The 20314-nt window shown below is 44.0% G+C and overlaps 1 protein-coding gene across 1 annotated transcript in view; it reads left to right on the top strand.

The window, feature by feature from the left end:
- EMCN (endomucin) overlaps positions 1–3849 on the top strand; it is a 55397-nt gene extending 51548 nt beyond the window's left edge. The window contains exons 11-12 of the mRNA XM_066549015.1: positions 808–870; positions 2112–3849. Of these exons, the coding sequence (XP_066405112.1) occupies positions 808–866 (59 nt within the window). The 3' untranslated portion in view covers positions 867–870; positions 2112–3849. The remainder of the gene's footprint in view (positions 1–807; positions 871–2111) is intronic.
- The last annotated feature ends 16465 nt before the right edge of the window (positions 3850–20314 follow it).

Raw genomic sequence — 20314 nt, forward strand, 5'->3', positions numbered from 1 at the left:
CTCATCCCCAAAAAGCTGCACTCAATTAAAGAGCCTTTTTTTGCTGTGAAGAAAAGCTGTCTGAAAACCATTGATAAGTCTTTTCCATTGTCTTCAGACGTGCAACTATTTAATTTGGCTGCTAATTATTTAAATGCCTAATCAGTGAATTTTTTCATAATCCCAATTTGTATTGCAATTTGCAACCCTAGACCATTGATCATTTGTAGGTTTTTAATACATATTCATTTCTCCTGGAATGTAATATATCACTTCCTTGCCTCTCATGTGGGCATGAGGAATTAAATTGTCTCCTGCAGGTGAGCAGGGAGGCAGAAGGAGATATTTGGGTTTTCCTGCTCTCGTGCCTGTTTCCATGTGGCTATGGCTTCTCCAGAGAAGGAATATTGAGACCTGTGTCAAGTTCTTAAATGTTCATCCTTCTGCTTTGAAGGAACTGAGCTGATGTCAGTGTTACTGGCAAAAATTAATTGTATAGTTCTATCTTCTTATTTTTATAATTCAATGTTCTGATCATAGCTATAAATTAATTAAAGTCTTATTCCTCTTCAACCCCCTTGAGAACTGCCTTGGAAAATACTTCGTGGTAGTAACCCAGCATTAATGAGCAAATCATAGGGGAAATAATTTATAAAATAGGAAGAGTGGTAAAAATCTATTTTGTGGACAGTTTTTGCTGTGAAGTAAATCTAACAAGGAGACTGGCTAGTTTGTACACTGGTCAGTGATGTGTTCCTGCTAGAATCATTTCCATATTTATCTGTCTTTCCATGTTTATCTGATGCAAATGTATTTTCTGTTTCTTAGGAGAGCACTCATCTCACGGGAAGAATAAAACTCGGCAAATCTTCACATCTCAGCAATAAATATGTAAGTTTATTGCCTTTGTTTTCCATCCTGTAACATTAGTGTTTGTTAATGCCTTTAATACTTTTTAATCTCAGTATTATGCCATGTAACAAAAAAAAAGGGGTTAAAAATGCAAGCCAAAACGAGAAATTACTTTAGTTGGCAGCAGCCTCAAGGAAAAGTGGCTTAAACAAAGCTCAGCTGGAGCACCCCATGGTGACCAGATTCACAGGCAAATTGAGGGGCTGAAGAAGCTGCCAGCTCACAGAGACAGACTTTCAAAGGCAAGAGCATGTGACTTTAACTGTTCAGCATTTCCTGGATGTAAACCCCTGGGTGAATTTTCTTTCTGTTCATGTGAGAAATAATAGATTTTTAAGGGCAGATACCTATTAAAAAAAAAAAAAAATTTGGTACCCAGAAGTTTTTTACTCCTTTTTTTCCCATGAAAAATCTGAATCTTTTTCACTTCATGCAAAAGCCAGGAGTTTTATTGAGGTGGTTTATTTAAGGCTTAAAATCCTAGGTGGTTAAATTATAGCAAGTGCTGGATGGTAATTTTATGTGTAAGAGGGCAGAGGCCATCAGAGTACTCTGAAATACAGTTTTTTATAGGGATGCTGAGTTTTCCTTCATATATGAAGCTTTCTCAGGCACCACAATATCCACTTCCCATGGAGCTGCTTTTCTCATTTGTGGAGAACTGTGGAGGGCTGTGGTCCTTTACTGAGGGTGGGAGAAAGAAGCAGCTGTGGAAGGGCCCTGTGTGACCAGGGTGGAGCAGGGGACAAGGATGTCCTGAGGAACTGGGTGTCACAGCACATGTGGGATGGACCCCACAGAGGCTCTGGTGAAGCCCAGACTCCCCCCAGCACTGTAGAATGAAGCCCCTCTAGAATGGGTCCCATCAGTCTCCACTGAGAAATACCTGGTTGACCAGAAACGTGAAGAACATCTTTGATGGTTTTGACCTATTCTCCTTTCCCCTAGGTAGAGACTGAGCTTTCCTGATGCCAATAGTAAGGACAAAATGACCTCCTTTGTTCCTTGAATTAGAGCAGCAGAATACAATTTTGCTTACATTACTGAAAACCCAGAGGTGATTCAATTTGTGTGGAACTAGGAAAAGGGCCTGGACAATAAATTTAATCCTTATTGTCTATCCCATAATGGATTTATTCTGTCTTCCATTTTAGCTTACTCTTATGTTCCTGAACAACCTTACCTGGAATAATAATCTTGAGATGCTCTTGTCATTTCAGATGTGAAGCAGCCTGTTTTATCACAATATGCAAGAACATCTCACCAAAGTTGTGTTTCAATGGGAAATGTGGAGAAGCTGAAGCTTTTTACCATCAGGCCACTTGTGCTAATGACCAGGTTTTGACTTCCAAATCTCAAGCATCTCCTTTCCCTTCTGGAATGACATTTTTTTTTTTTTTTTGATGGCTTAATAACTGGTATACCATGTATATTTATTATTTTCACATATAGTAAAAGCAGGGAAACAAGGTTGAAGAGAATGTAAAAACAAGATGAGTGAAGATGATACAAAAATTTGGGGGTGTTTGCATAGTAGCTACTAAAAATGTTTTCTGCACACACAGGAAGGAATAAGTCAGCATACTTTGTTGAACTTATGGTAGCTCAGGATATTTTAGTTGTATGTAGCAGAATACAAACAGGACCTGACCCTTGAAACAGGACTGGGCAAACAGCCACTATGAAAATTAATTCAGTGATTTGCATGAGACTCCTCACGGTAGCACATGCTTTGCTTGTCATAAATGTTTACAGGGTGGGATGCCTGGCTGAGATGCTGAAGTGTGTGCTTCTTTTCTGTGAAGGGAGGAATATACCTTGCACTGAGGCTCTTTGAAATTGTGTAAATTACTGAACATAGTCCTTGCAATGTAGCAGGCAATAGCTGTTTTTCACCTGTTCCTTGGCTAACTGCATTATGTGCGCTGCAAATATGACTCCCATATAGCCTGGGGCACACAGTGGGAATCAGCAAGGTAAGCAATTTCACAGATGAACCTTCTTCCCTGTGTTCTGAGTAATGCATGGGATTCCTGCGGGTTATTGAATAACTCTGGAAGTTCAAAGAGTGTTTCAAGTGCTAATTACAGACACTCAATTTGTACAGAGCCGGCAGTTCCAAAATATCAAGTAGTGCTTCTGCCTGCATGTACCCTACCTTTCTAGAACTATAAATGTTTGAAAGTTGTATTACTGTGAGCATCTGCTCAGTCTGAATCCACTGACTGTGGCATTCCAAGAATCATCTTTTCTTAAATTGGGAAATGGAAAGAAGACAACTGGTGGTCTAAGTGCAGGGCTGAGATCTGGGACAATCATCTAAGTTTTGATACCTATTGATACAATTCTTTTGAGGAACTTTTCTCTCCAATTTCCTTCTCTGAAATACTAAAACTTGCTTAGCATGATGGTGAGAGATTGAGCAGATTTATTGCTTCATGTCTACAGACAAATCTGAAAAGTGTTTGTTTCCCTGTGCTTGGCCGTTGCTCTTACTTCTGCCTGGATGAGTCTGATAATCTTTCTTAGTGGCACCATGAGAGACTTTTGGTGAAGCTCAATAAAAGATGGGAAACTAACAAGTGTCCATACTGCAGCTGAACTTATGTGGCTCATTCAGTATTCCTGGATCGCTTGTGTTCCTTGGGAGCAGAGAAGTCTTGGATGCCTACTTTGGAAAGGTCAGGCCACCTAAAATATGCTAGTTGGCATCTGCAACTATTCTGGTTCCTGATTGATGAGGTTTCCTTCTAAAAAAAGCAGTCATTGTGGATTTTTATGTTGATTAAAAATCCAAGGTATTTTGTAGTGTATTGTCTCATAGCGAAAGGACAGTAGAGAAAAGCAGAGAAATATTGTGAAATATCTGTTTGTTTTTGTGCAAAATCTGTTCGGAAACTACCATGTTATGTCAAGAAAAAAAAATTACTGCCTATTAAAATTTATTATCTTTATTAAGTAGCTATCCTTTTCTGTTTGAAGAAATGCAATCCATTGCATGTGTCTAGCACAGCTATTGTCCATTACTCCACATTCCTGTTTCACAGAATGAGGTGGACCCTTTATGACAAGCCTGGAGAGCAAACATTAGATATTCTGGGCATGGTGGTGGCAGGGACTCCATGAAACCTTGCAGAAAGCATGCTGGAGGTGGCAAATGGAAACTTCTCCTCATTACAATCAGTGATGGGGAGAGGACAGGCCTCTCTGCAAATCCTGATACTGGAAAAGTGAAAAACAACAAAACAGGGAAGGTGTTTGGGCTCTTCGTGATAAGGGGCATGGCAGACAACCAAGTGCTCATCAGAAGGCTGGGAAACATCTCTCAAAGGGACTGGCTTGTGCTGAGTGTGTATGAAGTAAAAGAGGTGAGTTCAGTGGACAGCAGAAATAAGAGCATGAGATCCTCTTAACTCCTGAAATGACAAAACTTGTGGTAAAGGGAGACAATATGAACTTCTGTTCTTGTTAAGAATCATGAGGGAAATTATGTTTGTATGAAGGAGAGAAGACAGATTTGCTTGAAGGATATCTGTAAAGCACAGAAAGGATTTGGAAGAATATTTAGGGCACTTTTCTTCTGCAGAGTTGAAGGTGCTGGAATTGCCTTTAATGGGAAGTGATGAACTGTCTGCAGAGACAACTCAGTATTTAAAGAAGTTACATGCAATGACTTAGGTAGATGAAAAAGAAATGAAAAATCCATTCAGGTTGTCTGGCTCAACAGCTCCAATCTTAATACGTGTCTAAAAGAGCCACTAGAGTTTTTCTCGTCACTAGTATGTAAAAAAAAGAAAAACCCAAAGTTTAAGTTGATCCTCCACTGTGAGGTTTGTCTGTATGAGAATACTAGGAAAATAGATCTAAATTTGTAAAAGTCTTCTCAACAAAGTTTGACTAAATCTTCTGTGGACAGTCCCATCTAAATTTAATATTCTTCAGCTTCTGTGTCCTAATTTGCTAAAGTGAATGACATCCACTTCACTGTGGAATTAACATGCCCACAGAAATGTAATTAAACTGGATCTGCTTACAAATTAGTTCAGCTCATGAGTTACTTGTTAAACAAGTTTGTAGGTCGAGTGTATGATTCTGATCTACATGTTACAATCCAAGACTACAGAACATATCTGGCTGGCAAAGACTTTGGGGTATCATCAATCACTGCCAGCAAAGTGTGCAGGGCTCAGGTTTTCCAGGATAAAGTGTTTTCAGCACTGCTCATCTCAGGCTTAACTTGAGAAGGCGAGTCACTGTCTTCAAGCACAGAAAATTTCCCTGAGCTCTTCTCAGACTCTAACCCTGCTCAGTACAAAGATTTGCAATATTTTGGGAGTGACCAGTTGCAGCATGCTGGGATTTTGGACACAGTCCCAAACAAGACAAGTGGGCACTGAAGAAAAAGAGCCAACGAAGCACAAAAAAAAGGTGTGCCACAATCTACTGGCAATTGGCTTTCTACTCTAAGATGCTGTATCAAGTAAGTTATTTGACTCAAAGAAAGAAAAATACTTTCATCACTATTTACAGTGAAAAGGTCTAGAAATGAGAAAAACAACACAGAAAAGTTGAAAATAATAATTTCTAAAAGGTAGATGCTGAAAAGGTAGGCATTAAGTGCTTTTCAAGCACAAGCAGCTTACTAGCCTTCTAAGTACTTACATATTCTCACACATTTGGCTGAGGGCCTCATGATGGCTGCTCATGAATGGGCCAGTCTTTTGGGGTTTATTTTGCTTATTGGATCTCAGGGATCATTCTGGCCAGTAACACTGCATTGTCTGTGGACAGAATTGTTTTACAGGCACAGCTTAGAAAGCTGTTTAAATGAAAAATATTCCTTGGTCTGTCTGTTGTGGGAAAGTTGTACAGCCTGCCAGCAAGGCTGCTCCAAGGGAGAGCAGTAGCACTGTCGGGATACTTCACCTTCCAAAACCCGCAGAGGCATCTGTGGGTTTGGAATGACTCCACCCCACTGAAGAGGGGCAAATCATTTCACTGCATACCAGTGCACAGTAGACTTAGAGAAAGGCATAATGCACATCAGTCTCTCTGGCTCGGGACAGGGAGGCCATCAGCAGCATCTGTGAGACTCCTTGCTTGTCAACAGCCCAGGATTTGGCTTTTCTGCTGTGCCCAGTGGTGGCAGCACTGCCTTCACAGCCTTCCCTTCAATTTTTGGGCAGAGTGCTGGCTATTGATTTGCTGTTGTATTCCTGCAGTTCTCCTGAGAGCTCACTCACCAGAGCATTCCCCAGCATGCTCAGTGGTGTGCCCCAGCGTGCTGGGCACCTCCAGCACACTGCCTACAGCAAAGCACTCTCCTCAGGAAGCTTTAAACATATCTCTCAGGACCTCTCTGGCACCATTAATTATGGCTCCTCAATGTCTTCAAATTAGAACCCTATATCTAATAAAATAAAAGAGCTTAAAGATTACTCTATTGATTTCCAATTGAGGCTGCTTTTCCGGTTATGGCCACGGGCAATCTATAAAACACAGACTTTAATTAACCCTGGTGAATGCAGCTGACATGAAACGTCAATACCCTCAAAATTTTCAGCATAGAAAGCTGAAGGATCTTCTCAGCTCCCTTGCATCCACTTTGCATGTTCCCTGGCTGGAGAGCTACAGCAGAGGCACCTCCCTGTCAGGCTGCACTGGGACAGGGACAGAAACCTCTCTGCTGCCACAACCATCTTTATTGCTGGCATCGCTGGCTGTGCCTGCTGACATCCCTCTCCCTTTGCCTTCATCTAGAGGGTTGAACTAGAGCTTAGAGGTCACTTTCAACACAAATTATTCTGTGATCAGCTCCCATGGCTTTGTAGGTAGGCAGAACAAAGACCCATGAACAGCCTGCTGGTGGCCCACAAGGGACACCCAGCAGCCCAGCAGATCCTGCTGGTTCCTGGGGACCCCGTGCCATGGTGGGCAGCTCTGAGGCTGTTCTTCAGGCATCCACAGGTAACCTTTCATCCTGTGGCTGTATGATTGTGGGCTCTGCATTGTGCTGGGCCTGTTCCTTGGAACAGTGTCCTGTAATTTCAGGGTGTTAAGCTGCACAGAGCTTAGTCAATGATTTGAGGTCAATGCTACTGAGGTGCCTCAGCAGGGCAAACGCATCAAGAGCTCTGTTACATTTCAGGACCCTCACAGGTGGCAAAATTCCAAAGAGAGGAGCAACACTCAGGACCTCTGGCTGGCCAAGGGTGAAACATAAACCTGCCTGTGGGAAAGTGCTTCACTGCCTCACATGGCAGGACTTCTGCAGCAGCAATGCCAGATTTTGGGGCCACATCACAGCACTCAAGGGAGCAGCACTAAACAGAGCAGCCACAGAACTCACTACCATAAAAAACCCACAATATAAAACTGGGAAGAAAGAAAGGGCTATGTGGGCAAGGAGCATTTCATCGGTTTTCATCTCTGCTTTCCATAGGGCATTTATTTTCTCCAGATTTGGTGCTTTCTGATAGAAAAGCAACCGTGTTACTGTGTTCTTTACTATTATTAAGAACTTTCACCTTTCTCATTACATCAGTGGGACGCTTCCCTGGTCAGGGCTGCTGTTTTTCTAATGAATGTGGCTCATTTGTCTGTTTTCCTCCCTCCCTGCTCTGCTTTTGGTCTGCCTGCTCTTTGGGTAGTAATTTGATGTATTGAGCTCTCACCACCTCCGCTGCCCCTGGGGCTGAAGTTCTGACGATGCTAAACAGTTAAAATGCAATGCAATTACAGGCAGTACAGAACAGCAGAGAATAAGCCAGCAAAAATTCAGTCATGCATAACGCTGTGGAGACTGTGTGGCTGTCAGTCTCCAACTCCAGGAGATAATTTGGGCTTTTTAAGAAGCAATAATTGAGCCTTTTGCATATGATGCGGTTATGAACTAGTCAAAAGCCTGTTTGCTCTGCACCCTGGAGCACCAGATGGATTGGATAGTCCCTGCAGGTCTTCAGGGGCTGCCAGCTTTACACTTCAAGACTTTTCTAGCTCCTGTACTTGGAAGTTATTCTTTTGACAGCTCTTATGCAAACAAGCACCTTGTCTGAATTTAGCTGGCAAAGTGAGGAAGGAAGGGTGACGAAGAGCATGAAATCCACATAGCTGGAGGGAGTTCAGAGCCAGAGCTGAACTCTGCTGCTCACCTCAATCCAAGAAAAACCATTTGAGGGAGAAAACCATATCAGACCTTCAGCCCTCAGCGTATGGGAAGTGCTGTGCACTGCAGGTCAGGCTGCAGCCGCAGGTATCCCGTGCCAGCCAGTCTGATCACACTGACTTTCAGTCCTATCTTCATGAATCCCATGTGCATATTTCCAAAGAAGACTCAGTACTAGGAAGCTCAACAAAGAGCTGCTACTAGAAAAAAAAGTGATTGGAGGGAGACTTTTTTTCCCTGGGATTTAGCAGCTGACTGCATTGGGGCACACACCCGATGGGAAGGGCAGAGAGGAGGTACCTGCAGCTGCTCTGCTGACTATCAGGGCTTTGCACTGGACTTGCAGGTCAAATTTCAGAGGTGGGCTACAGAAATATCTAAATGATCACCTCTTGCAGTCAGAGCCCCTGCTGATGGAAGGGGGAGCAAGAGGCAGGATGGGAGGGAAAGCACCCACTGGCTACCAAGCCCTCATCTGCCCAATGCTCGTTGGGCTTGCTTACACACTCTCCCTAGGTCCCTCCCTCACATCCTCAAATCTGTGGGCATTCTTTGCAGTCTGGGACAGAAAAGACTTAATCCTACTGCACTACAGTTTAAGCTCTAAGTCCTCTGCATGAAGGGCCTGACCTGCACCTCTGGGGGATGGAGATAAATGGGGCCAGGATGTGAACCAGACTGCACTTTGATGCTGCTTATGCCAGGTGCTTTAGGAGCTATGGCACACACCTGTGCGAGACTGTGTATGGCTGAGGGGCTGGGAGAGACTCTGGGTACCCACCCCACAGAGAAGCTGGCCCTGAGGCACTTGTGTTGCCCATCACCCCAGTAATTTCTTTCAGGTGCCACTACTGGGTAATCACCAGGGAGATTTTGCCTCATGTATCACCTCTCCTCTCTCCCAGGTAGGTTTTTTATTGTTGGGGCTGCTTTGCACCCTCCTAAATTATTCTCTTGGCAAAGGATGAAGGCTTTGGGGCATCTTCTGTCCTCCAAAAACCTGGATATATTTGGGTTACCTTCAGTTGGCCAAGCCTGGCTGCCCACTGAGGAGCAGGAAGAGGCTGAGTGCTGGAAGGAGGAGTTGACTGGGGATCTGTGCAGTAGTTCAGTACATTTCAGTTTGGTCTTTGGCATGGGATGATGATGGGTCTCACTGAGAAGGGAAAATTGTTATTGTCCTGTAGCCACATTTCTTCCCTTTTGAGATGTGCTGCTTCCATCTGCTCCCTCAGGCAGTCTGCTTTTGCCTTTTCTAAACACCACGTTGTTACAAGGGGGAAAACACCCACCTCTCTCCAGGCTGTGTCTGCTGCCCCCACACAGCCATGAAGGTGTCTGCATGCTGAGAAGAGCCCTTTGTGATGGACACCACCGGCTCCGTCCACACAGCCAGCATCGAGCTCTGTACCTAAAAACAGACAGTTCAAAACTCCATTTTAAGCTCAGTGTTCAAGGTTGGGGCCCAACTCCCTGTTCCCAGTGCCCAGCCTCGAAACCTGTACTAGGTGCAGTCCGGAGTGATGCAGTTCAAACGGTTCCTTCAAACAGTTCCTCACAGCTCATCATTTTTAGACTTCTTTTAAACAGCATTTTGGCAGTTCTTTGGAACTTTGCTGGCCTGAAGCTGTCGCATGCACAGGACCACAACACAGTGAAGGTGATGGAATTCTTGTCCCTGGATGGAGAAATGTGGAATGAGAAGCATAAACAGGAGCTGGTAGGGAGGAGTCAGTCTGCTCCATCATGCAGTGTCTTGGGAGCAAAGGTAAGGGGTGGGTGTTGATAAATGAAGTGTGCCAATATGCTGCATCTCTGCTTTCTGGGCTTTCAAAGATTTTTTTCCCTGTGCCTACTAATCAGTGGTGGAATGAGCTGTTTGGGGATTGTCCCCTTCGTGTGGTGTGCACCATGTACTCCTTGGAGGAATTTGCACAGGAGTCATTGCTGTGCCATCTGTAGTCTGAAAACACATCCCTGCATTTCTCCACATGGCTTTGTTAAAAACTGCCCTGTTAACACAGCAGGGCTGGGTCAGCTGTGGTGATGCTTTGTGTACACATTCAGCTTTCTACCTCCACACAGGTCTTAAATTGAGTCCAAAGTATATGAAGGAGGAGGAATCCTGACACTGAAAATGTCAGTGGGGTTCCTGCATCCCTGGGGCAAGCAGGTGTGAATTTATGTACCTGTGCATCCTCTGGGAGAATAAAATTAAAGCATGTCATCCTCTATTTTCCTGAACTGCACCAGGTGATCTGATAATATTGCAGCTGTCTCTGAGGGACTGCAAGGCAGAACTGAGGGTCTGAAGAGGAGAGAATGAGTCTTGTTTTCTTGTACTTGGGAAAAAACTTGTTTGAAAAAACTGCAGTTTTTTGAGCCTTGCCATGGATTGCAGAATGGAGGTGACTTCCAGATCCAGAGATGTTTGGTTGAAAATATTCCAGACTTTTTTATTTCCCTCCTCATTAAATGAGGACACCTAACGTGATGGTTTACTGTGCCAGTTTAAGGAACAGAATCATTAGGATTCAGCTGCAGTGCAGAGACAATGCACTAACTTTAGCTGAGCCTCAGTCATTAGGCACACATGGTTTTTATTTTCTGTAGCTGTGTCTAACATAATAAATTAGTTATTTTGCCCCTGTGTGTTGGAAGCAGCAGGAATTAGTGCAGAGTATAAACAACATACCTGGTAGAGCAAAATAAGGAAAAGTTAATGACCATAAGTAGTGGAGAAGGAATTTTAGGTATTCAAGCTGGTGTTCAGGGAAGAAACCCTAACTATTGTGGATCAAATAATCTCACAGCTTTTAGACAGCTCTTTGCAATGGAGCACATGAATACTTGGAGTCTGTGTTTTGTAAGAGAAAACGAGACATTATTCCCACGTTACCACGGGGGAAAAACAAGAGTGAAAGAGCTTCACCTTGCCAAGGCATGGCACATGCCTGTGGTGGGGACAGGGACAGCAGCCATCCAAGGCTCACTCCCGCTTTGCTCTGCAGGTTTCATGCCCAGGAAAACACATTTCAGGCCTGAAGTCCTGCGGGTGAAATAGAAACCAAGGGAAATTGCAAGGCCCCATCATCTTTTTAGAGGCTAATATTGGGATAATGTTAGCCCATCCTGTTTTATTTATTTGGTTTTTATTTAAATTTAAATTAACTTTTAAATTGTTCACCCTCCATGGTTTCGTGGCTTACCTGAAGCTCTGTGACAGCAGGTGCCTTACCAGAAATATTTAGCTGGCAAACTTGTTTCATCAGCCTCCAAAACTGCCTCAGAGCATTGATGCCTTGGCAACCACTCCTTTTGCTTGCCATTTGCTTTCATCTCCCATATTAATCCAAACTGGTCTGCTTTTAGCTAAGCTGGCTTGCAATGTCCAGCACAAGACAGCAAATTGCTAGAGAAATGCTGAAACTTCTGGAGCAGGCATAAAACAATCAAACAAATCAAAGCAGTGGTTTGGATCGGTTGGGAGAAGTAAAAGCACAGCTTCCCAAATATACAATCTATAAAATCCATAAACTGCAATAGAGAACTAAAGAATTCCTATCCTGAAAATACCTGTTAAAAAGTTGCTTTACAAAATGAAGCAGTGCTTTTTGTATTGGACAACTTGCAGCAAACTTTAATCTTTTAATCCAGAGAGACTAGAAATATCAGTGTAAGAAAATAACCATCTTTCTTGATTTTCTTTCTCTTCAAGCAGCATGAAATTCAGTGTTCTGATTGCAAATGCCCTTAGATGAGCCCCGGGTGCACACCACATGCAGTGGTGGTGGGTAGGTGGAGAAGTCAATGATGGTTTATTTTTCCTTGGGGTTTCCATCCCCAGGAAGTGAAAACTCCACAGATGAAACAGAAGAATTTTTCACGGGGAAATGCATGACGAGCCCTTGTGCAGGGCTCCCATGCAGGAAAGGGTATTTCAGCAGTCCTTGAGCTGTGAAGTACCATGGCCAGCTGGTAGGTGGTGTTCACCAGCACTGGAACCAGAGCTTGGGAAGTGCAGGTCTCACTTGGGAAGTGCAGGTGGTTAAAGACTCGTGCCTTCAGTAGGATGCCTTCTCCTGAATATATGGACAGGTATGTGATACAAATGATCTCCTCGAGCCAGGTCTTATGAGGTCTTGGAGAAATGTATCACACCCGAGGTAGCTCTGCTACCTCTGAGGGCATAAAATCAGCAGGATGGCTTCTATGGTAGTGTTGGAAACAGGAAAGTTTTAATAAGAGGCAAAATAACAAATCCCTTTATAGAGAAAACCCAAGCCAGGGGCAAGAGGCTCTTGCTCCTGGTAAAACACCCCACAAAAGCGATTAGTTCCTTTGTTCTCTTCTTTTTCTAGTCAATTGCTCAGGTGGGACTTTTTTGCTTCTGTCCAATTGGCTCTCCTTAAGTTCGAGGTGAAGTCCCCAAGGTCCTTTGAGGTGTCTTTTTACCTAATTGAGGAGAGAAACTTCTAGGCTTTTTTCTTTTTTAAGGAGACAAAGGATAATTTGGTCATTCCGTCAACAGGGGGCATATTCCTACAGGTACATGCCATTGGCACCCGCTGGCCACATCCCATGTAACTCCTGAGATGGATGGGGCCACTTGCTGCAGCCCATGACAGCAACCTGGGTCTAGGAGCTGCTACTAGCTCCTCATTCCCTCTGGAGACAATTTGCTTTTGCAGTGGGAAAGGTAAATGGTGAGATGGTGATGATGATGATAATGATGGTGATGCTCATGGCAGTTGCTTTGTTTCTTTACCTGATTACTCACTTCTGTCTTCTGTTTTTCAGGCTGTGTTGAACACAGCAGTCTACACATCTGTATTCTTCTGATTGCCCTTAATCTTACAGGCTTTTTAGAAGGGTGAAGAGCTTCAGAGAAGCTGGCATGCTCCTGTCATCAGCTGGCAGTCATCAATGGAATGCTTTAACCACAACATAATGGAACAGCTTGGACCATAAACAAGCTGTCTGGATACCTACAAGTTATTCTCAAAGAAAACTGTTTTCTTTGCATCTGTGAACAACTTAATGTTCTTTCAATCTTCAGAGCACCAAAATCATGACATTTTCACCAAAACATCCACCAGAGTCTGGCCTGAGAAATACAAGGCCTTGCCCCCCAAGCAGGCCCTGTTTCTTTTTCCCCATACAACACACACTGGCCACAAGAACTACAAAGCTTGTGGCTTTAGCACTGTCATGGTTTGACACTGGCACAATGCCAGTGCCTCCATGAGAATACCCTCTCCCTGGTTTCTGCTGTGAGATGTGACCAGGAATAAGCAAAGCAGGCTCCCACTTAGGAAAAAAAATTATTAACTAAACTACAAGGGAAAGGAAAAAAAAAAAAGAAACACACAAGGAAAATGAAAACTTCACAAATACATCTCCTCCTCCTCCCCAGCAAATTCCCAATACAATACATCCCCCAAATCATCGACTCTCAGTCTGGCACCACCCTTCAGAATACTCAATCCTCAGTTCATCAAGAGGAGAAGGAGTCCTTCCTGTGCCAATGGTGACCTCTTCCTTTCAGGTCCAGTGCTCTCACCACTGAACATGGACCAGAGCTGCTTCTAGGGTCGACTTTTAAGGATGCTTCGTCCCACTCGAAAAAGGCACAGTCTCAACTTTGGGACATCTGTCCCCCCCATATTTTTCACCCCCTGGGGCCGAGGGGTACCCACACCAAACCCTCTTGGTCCTGAGGCATTGCCTCCCCCTAGAATGCAGTCCCTGTATCACAAGGAACATGGCTCTGTCCATGGCTACACAAAAAGGGTCCAGCATAAGCCACTCCATCATCTCTTCCACCTGAGTTCTTCTCTATTTCTCTCATGGCCCATTTCCTCTTATCATATCTCTATCTCTCTTCTCATTCAGCTCCAGGAGGATTAGCATTTGTAAGGTTTCCATCATCCAAGAAAAGGGTTAAAAATCTGAGGCTCTGTCTGTCCAGAACTCCCATGGCTGCCCAGCCAGGCACCTTCTCGCTGCACCCTCCCCTTTCTCCTTCTCGGCCAGCCACTATTAAATTTCAAGGTGGCACAAGCACGGGCACAGGCTCTCTCTCTGTCTCTCCTGGAGGTGGTGGCTGCCCGATGCCTCTCAGTGCTCCTCCACCCTTCCATCCTGCAGGGGCCTTCCCCTCCCTTCTGTCCAGGGCCCGGCCTACCTCACCCGCATGGCTGCCCCTCACCCGCATGGCTGCGGCCCCTGCCCAGGGCCGCATGGCTGCCCCTGCCCCGCCCAGCCCACAGCCGGGCAGGGGAGCTCTGAACCTTTCCCTGACCGGAACCCAAGAGAGCCTGCCAGGGGAGAGCCCTGCTTTAACCCCGTGCTCTCAGAGGCGGGTCCAATGTCCCAATGGCCACATTAGGTGCCAATATTGAAATCTGAGCACCCATTGGCCTGACCACAGCATCCCAGAAAACATATTTCCTGTTAAACCACCACAAGCACATTGCCCCCAAATCAATGACTATAGGGAGAGGAAAAGAACAAGCTTCTGACTGCTCCAACCAAGAGCCTTACTTCCACCTGTTAGACAATATCTCTGCCTATCAGCACAGTCCAACAAAGAAGAGCAGACAGACTATATTTAAATCAGTCAAAACTTTATTTAAATTGAATTAATCAAAAATGAAACTATATCCATAAAGAAAGAAGTCTCTATAACTATCTAAGTCTAAAACCATCTAAGTCTAAAACCATCTAAGTCTCTAACCATCTAAGTCTCTAACCATCTAAGTCTAAAACCATCTAAGTCTCTAACCATCTAAGTCCATAACCATCTAAGTCTCTAACCATCTAAGTCTCTAACCATCTAAATCTCTAACCATCTAAGTCCCTAACCATCTAAGTCCATAACCATCTAAGTCTATAACCATCTAAGTCTATAACCATCTAAGTCTATAACTATCTAAGTCGTCTAAGTATGTCTTGAGAAACAGAAGCATTCATAAATAAACGGGATGGTATAGTTCTGGACAGAGCTCCACCCTGCAGATTGGGCACATGTGAGAAGCCTCCAGAGCAAGAGGGAGGCACTCGCTGCAGAAGACATGGCCACACAGGGTTGACATAAGCTGTCGTCCACGTTGCACAAACTGGAAGAAAGAAAACATGTATTGAGAGGAAAGAATTTGAGTTTGCTGCTCTCTTGGCACCAGAGGCTCTATTTAGAGCATCTGGAATCAGTTAGACTAACGAGGGACCCACAGATGTGCCAGTGCTAACTTGGCAAAGTCTTCTCCCTCTACATTCACCATCAAGAAGTGACTTGTGGAGTTTCACAGCAAGGGCTGTGCTTCCAGCCAGCTGCCCACAGCACCCCACATCATCCAACTGACTTGTGCAGCTCCCCTTCTGGCTTTCTCCTCCCACAAAGCAGAAAGGACCATCACAGGTGGATCCTTACCTCTGAGTAAGAATCCATGCAAATGGGACACCTAATGACAACTCCTTGCTGTGCACTTGAGGGAATAGAACTAGAAAGAAAGTACAGCCGTTAAGATCAGCACACTTCAATGGTTATTGATACATAAAATCTCACATAATCATGCAACTGCACTGACTGGCCATGATACATCTCCTTTGAAGAACCCTGCTGTCTTTAAGTCTCTGTGTGCTGCATTTAATAAGGATTTGGGGGTCTCGCTGCCCTGAGGGAAAGGGTGTCCTGGTTTCACCAGGAGAAAGGTGCAGTCAGTCACCCTGCTCTGGGATTTGAAGTAACAGCAGTCTCTAGCACTGGCCAGTTTCTGTATGGCAACTTTGACTTCCAGTAGGTCATCAGTAAGATGAAAGTTAAAAAGTTAAAAAGTAAGAGCTTTTTAGCTACAGCACCCAGCTGTCCTCTGGGAAGTCTTCACCCCAGAATATTCATTCGAGGACCCAGTTTTAAACCACAGAGTAACACAGCTCTGGCAAGATCCAGCCCTGGGAAGGAGCCTTTGGTCAATTTTAAATGCTGCAGCACTGAACTCTTTCAGCCTTACCTAACAGAGCAGTTACATTCAGTAACTGAGAAGCTTGAGATTGAAGGAACAAAATATGCCTTTTTTTATATTAACCAAGTGGTGGGATTTGTTCACCAACAGACTTAAAAACCAAAATTTAAACATCTACAAATTCATTGGCAAAATGCATGATGGCTTAGAATAGTAGAAGTCCTTTAGTGGCACATTTAAGGCCTGACACCTAAAAGTTCCATACTCAAGTTCTCTCCTATATTGCCTTTCCAAAAGGCTCAAAGCACACCAGTTATAGTAAAACCTGTGTCTTTCCCCCCACCCCAAAAAGCCACTTTAGAAAACCTTATACCATAATTCTTATGTTCTTTGTCATCCCTAGTGACACAGACACCCAATTTAATTTAATCAGTCTAATGAATTAATTAATCAGTCTAATGAATCTTTCTTATCCTGATGGAGTGCTCCTACAGCAGGACTTTCCTGTTTCTCTGCAGAAAAGGGATTTTACTGTGCAGGCATCCAACTTCAACTGCAAGATCTCCACCACAGGAGGAAACAAATCAAGGCTTGTGACATCCAGCACTGGCCATAAAAGCATGACCTCCACAACTGCCTGTGTGCAAGTCTACCTTGGAAGAAGGGCTCCAGCTCCAGGAGAAAGGCACCCAGATGGCACCATTCCAGCAGGGAATTTCTGCTGAAATTTGCCCAGCTGCTGCCTGCCAGTTCCATGATGCCAAGCCCAATTGATAACAATGGAAGCATTTCCATATCTAACATCACTACTAGAGCTTGCCAGAAAAAGCAGATGCAATACTTGCCAGAAAAAGCAAATGCCCTGTGACCAATTCCCCTTCCTTGCCATACCCCCACACTCATCTCTGAGGTTCTGTGCAAAGTTGTACATCTGCCCTGGGCTGCCTTTTTCTCCCAAAATGCAAATGGTATCATTTGATCATCATGCAACATGGGAGAGGGAGGAAAATACATAGAGTATGGGAAGGCCTCAAAGATAAACCAGGCACAGCAGTATAAGTTAGTGCTACACAGGAAAGAAAGAAAGGCACACAAAGGCTCTGTGTCTGGTAGGGCAGGAGCCATACATACTCTGAACTTTCAGTGTCCTCCTCTGCTGCTCCCTGTTCTGCAGGGGCTGAGTCAGCCACAGGTGCATCATTAGCTCCTGTTCCATTACCAGAGCCATCCACCTGTTCCTGGCTGTTCAGTGTAATATTTCTCCTTTCTTGTTCATGCACTGTAATTTAATTTTCAAAAGTTAGTGCTATTATTCTCTCTCTCCCTGGAGCTACCCTTGAAATGAGTTATATAAATAGTCAGCAATGGTTCCTATTTTAAAAGGACTCTATTCAGCTGGGTTAAAAACAATCTTCAACAAACTACTTTCCCAAATAGTAAGGTCGAACCCTTCCAGATATTGTGACTATTCTGCTACAGACCAACACAAAACATTTGCTCTATTGCTGTATATAAGCACTGCCCTTTGCCTTTCGCTAAAGGCAGTTTCAATCCCTGCTGCTTGAGTTTCTTTAAAAAAATTAAAAAAAAAAAAATATATATATTATGTTTAGGACAATTCCATTGCCAACTGTAAAATATCAACTCACCTTCAAGAAGCTTCCATTGATGGGAAGGGAACACATGGGAAGGGAGAGAAAAGAAGATACAATTAGATTTGGTGAGCCCACTGGTGCTTCACACAAGCCTCAGCTCAGAAAGCAGTTACAGCAGGGGAGGTGAGCAAGGGTAGGGTATCACCCTCTATGTTTGGTTGGGAACATTCAAAGCAGTAGCACAAAGAGCTGCTGCCCTGAAAAACAAAGAAGTGGGTGCTGCTGATTCTGCTCTCATTGCTGCAACAGGGTAGAAATAGAGGCAGCTTAGGAACCCCCTGAACACCCTCCTCCCTCCCCACCTGTTTCAGCTCCCTAATTCAATTTGGCCTAGAGCTGTTTCTTTCCCTCCTTCTTCCTCAAAAGAGAAAATTCAAATGTGATATCCATAAACATTCAGTATAAGGTGAACCACTGCTGAAGAAAGGAAACCACAACAGGCATTGGGAGTAAAGAATTCCAGTTTGCTGCTCTATTGGCACCAGGAAAACTGGACTGGGAATATATGCAGTCTGTCACTCAATACTAGAACTACAAGGAACACACAGATCTGCCAGTTCCAGAGCCCTCTGCCAGAGGGCTTCTCCCTCTGTGGACACCATCAAGGAGGCACTTGGAGGGATGGGTAAGTTGGAGCTTCTCAGCAAGGTCTGTGCTTCCAGCCAGCTGCCTGTGGCACCCACCTCAAACAACTGAGTTGTGCAGCAACCCCTCTGTCCCCTTCCCTCCCACAAAGTAGAAATTATGAGTGGATCCTCACCTCTGAGTCCTCATCCTCACTAGGTGGAGGTCTGGAAGGACCTGCTTGCTGTGCACTAGTGGGAACAGAACCAGAAAGAACATGCAGCCATTAATTCAACTGTCTATCAAGGGTTACTGATACATAAACTGTAAGTGATTGAAACACCCCCTATTCTGATTTAGCAACATCCCAACCCACTAACACAACCATTCAAAAAACTTTTATGTACTGCAGTGCAACTCAGGCCATTCTCTGAGAAGCATTCAATATTGTTGAAGAGAGCAGTAAGGTTTCTTCTGGACTTTGGTGTTTGGTTCTCTTACAGACAGGCCACTATATGCCAAATCAATTTTTTTCACACAGAATCAAGTAGACCCCAAAAGCTTGGAAAAAAATGTTTCTATGGTATAGTAGAAATTAGGCTTTGAAGAGACATTTTCTCTTACGTACTCATCATTATCTCTTTGTTCCTCTTCATTGTTCCCCGTCACTAGCATAGCTGAATTATCTTCTGCTCTGACGAAATGTGGCTGCTGCCGCAAGTACCACCACTGTTGCATCAGAGTAGAAAGGGAGGCATTAGGAACCACCTGAACACCCTCCTCCATGCTCTCCCTGTTTCTGTTCCCTAACTGGGCTTGGGCTGGAGGTGTGGGTCCTTACCTCTGAGTAATAATGCATCCAAAATCGAGCAACGTATACACTGTCTGGCCATCTCCTAAAGGGAACAGAACCAGAAGTACATGCAGCATTAACTTCACTGGGCACCAAGGATTGCTGAAACATAAACTGTCAAAAATTGAAACATTCCCTATTCTGATTTAGCAACATCCCAGCCCAACAACACAGTCATTCCCATAGCTTTTATGTACTGCAAGCATTTCAGCATATCTCAAGCCTTATTTAAGAAACATTTAACAATGTCTTCATGCACAGAGAAGAAAGGCTTCTGCTGGATTTTGCTGCTTGATTTTTTCATTACTTCTCTTCAGGACACTGTATTCTAGGTCTGATGTTTTGACACAGAATCAAGCAGAACCCAAAAGCTTAGCAAAAAATTGGGTTTACCATATATCAGAAATTAGAAAGACAGTTTCTCTCTCCCATACCCTTGATTATCTCTTGGTTCCTCTCCAGTATCCCTTGCAGGTAGCTCAGCTGAATTCTCTGCTCTTCTGAAAAATTGTGGGGGCTCCCAGTCCTGCAGTGAGATAGAAATGGAGGCACCTAGGAATACCTTCCTCCTTGCTCCCTTGTTTCAGTTTCTTAATTCCGTTTGGTCTGGAGCTGTTTCTTTCCCTCGTTCTCCCCCAAAAGAGCAAATTCTGCTGTCACAGCTCTAAACACTTCATTCTGGCTGAACAAATCAACGTGTGGATCCTCACCTCTGAGTCCTCATCCTCACTAGCTGGAGGATTGGCAAGACCTGCTGGCTGTGCACTAGAGAGAACAGAACCAGAAAGAACACGCAGCCATTAATTTCACTGTGAACCAAGAGTTCCCAGTACACAAACTGTCAGTTATTGAAACATTTCTTATTCTGATTTTGCAATGTCCCATCCCAGCATCACAATCATTCCAAGAACTTTTATGTACTTCAAGAATTTCAGCACGTGTGAAGCCATTCTGCTAAATGGCTTTATGAACAGAGGAGAAAGGTTTCTGCTGGATTTTGCAGGTTGGGCTTTTCCTCTTTTTCTTTTTATTACTACTTTTCCAGACCGACCACTTTATTCTAGGTCGGAAGTGTTTTGCACAGAATCGAGAAGAACCCAAAAGCCTGGCAAAAAAAAAATGGTTTTACCATATATCAGAAATCAGAGTTTAGGGAGACACTTTCTCTCTTGCATACCCATCAACATTCCTTGGTTCCTCTTCATCATTCCTTGCCAGTAGA

This window comes from Molothrus aeneus, chromosome 4 (assembly GCF_037042795.1).
Source record: "Molothrus aeneus isolate 106 chromosome 4, BPBGC_Maene_1.0, whole genome shotgun sequence".
Classification (NCBI taxonomy): Eukaryota; Metazoa; Chordata; class Aves; order Passeriformes; family Icteridae; genus Molothrus; species Molothrus aeneus.